At 63.1% G+C, this 1,419-nt stretch overlaps 1 protein-coding gene across 1 annotated transcript; it reads left to right on the top strand.

Moving 5' to 3' along the window:
- The first annotated feature begins 200 nt into the window (after positions 1 to 200).
- On the top strand, positions 201 to 581 carry LOC112305357 (keratin-associated protein 20-1-like). Its single transcript, XM_024561045.3, has one exon. The coding sequence runs from the start codon at positions 231 to 233 to the stop codon at positions 426 to 428; it is 198 nt and encodes a 65-aa protein (XP_024416813.2). The 5' UTR covers positions 201 to 230; the 3' UTR covers positions 429 to 581.
- The last annotated feature ends 838 nt before the right edge of the window (positions 582 to 1,419 follow it).

The following is a 1,419-nucleotide window of genomic DNA, read 5'->3' as shown; positions in this document are numbered from 1 at the left end:
AGAATTCAGAGGCAGCGAGAAGGAATTCTGGAGTGAGTGGGTGTGAGGGCCTCTTCTCTAGGTGACCACAGGTTAATGACATAGTTCTCCTGCAAACCAGTCCTCAAACACAAGCAGGGTTGTTTTTGGCCACACCCACTGCCCAGGGTGTATAAAAGGCCTCGCGCGGCCACGCTGCTCATTCTGCGCACAGACTCGCCTTCTGCTCTAAACCCCTCACCTCCTGCACCATGAGCTACTACGGCGGCTACTACGGGGGCCTGGGCTGCGGCTACGGCGGCTACTACCGAGGCCTGGGCTGTGGCTATGGCGGCTATGGCGGCTGGGGCTGCGGCCTCGGGGGCCTCGGCTGGGGCTACGGTGGCTGCGGGTACAGCTGCTACCGGCCCTGCTGCTATGGGAGGTTCTGGTCCTCGGGCTACTACTGAGCAGCCTTGCCGGTGACGGCGTCCCCGAGCTGACCCTCCCCGGACACGCCCTTCCGTTGGCACCTGGCTCGGATGCTGAAGCGACGGGCCAGCCCCAGGTCGCTGGGACCCCCTGAGATTTCAGTACCCTGCACCCAGCGGACAGTCACCTGAACTTGCAGCTCCAGTGGGGCGGGGTGGGCGGGGGGATTCCGGTAATGACGCTCCTTGTGGATTCATATTTTGGCAGAACCCTCATTCCAGATTATCCACGTGAGACGTGGAAATTCGCGTTACATTAAACTGACTCCCCCAGCACTTGCAATGTGTTCTCGTGTCCTGTCTCTGCCTCACGGCTGGGCGTCCCGTTCCTGCAAGCCGCGTGGGTTTCCGTGTGTCTGTCTGCAGTGCGTCCGTGTGCTTGCGCCTGCGCCGCGCCTGGCGATGGTGGCACGGCTGTCACCCGGTGTCAGCCTGCGGTGGATAGGCGGGGTGGGGGTGGGGGCGCGTCCAGTTCTCCGAGCACTTTGTCAGCAGCGTGTCCGCCCAGCCGCACCTGCTCTGGTCCGGTCTCCCGTCCTCAGAGGGACCTCTGTCCACGGCACTGCGCTGTTGGCACTCGCTGAGCGCACGCTGTCACACGGCCGTTCCCGCTCCTGGCAGGTCATGCTCTGGTGCTGTGCACGGGTCTTTTCTCCTGCGGCTGCTTCTCTGGACGCAAGGACACCTGAAGGCGCTCAAACGGCCTTCGCCATCGGTAGCGAAGGGTCGGCCGAGTTGGTGGCCCTGTTCTACCGGAACCCGGAGCTTTGCGCAGTGTTTCAGTGCGCTGCTCAGTAAATCTTTACCTCGGGCGTGCACGCGGGCACTTGCCACACTGCAGACATCGGCTCCTCGGGGCGTCCCCGCCGCGGTTAGTGCTTCCCCCCGGTTAATCGGACTGATTGCACACCTGAGACTCCGTGTGCGGTTCCATTAAAGGGCCCCAGTCCAGCCCGGGACACGTGTGAGC

Source organism: Desmodus rotundus, chromosome 2, assembly GCF_022682495.2.
Source record: "Desmodus rotundus isolate HL8 chromosome 2, HLdesRot8A.1, whole genome shotgun sequence".
Classification (NCBI taxonomy): Eukaryota; Metazoa; Chordata; class Mammalia; order Chiroptera; family Phyllostomidae; genus Desmodus; species Desmodus rotundus.
The sequence above is the reverse complement of the archived record's forward strand: the minus strand, read 5'-3'. Positions and strand labels throughout refer to the sequence as shown.

Coding starts and splice junctions, on each gene's coding strand:
- LOC112305357 (XM_024561045.3), top strand. CDS start 231: ATGAGCTACTACGGCGGCTACTACGGGGGCCTGGGCTGCGGCTACGGC.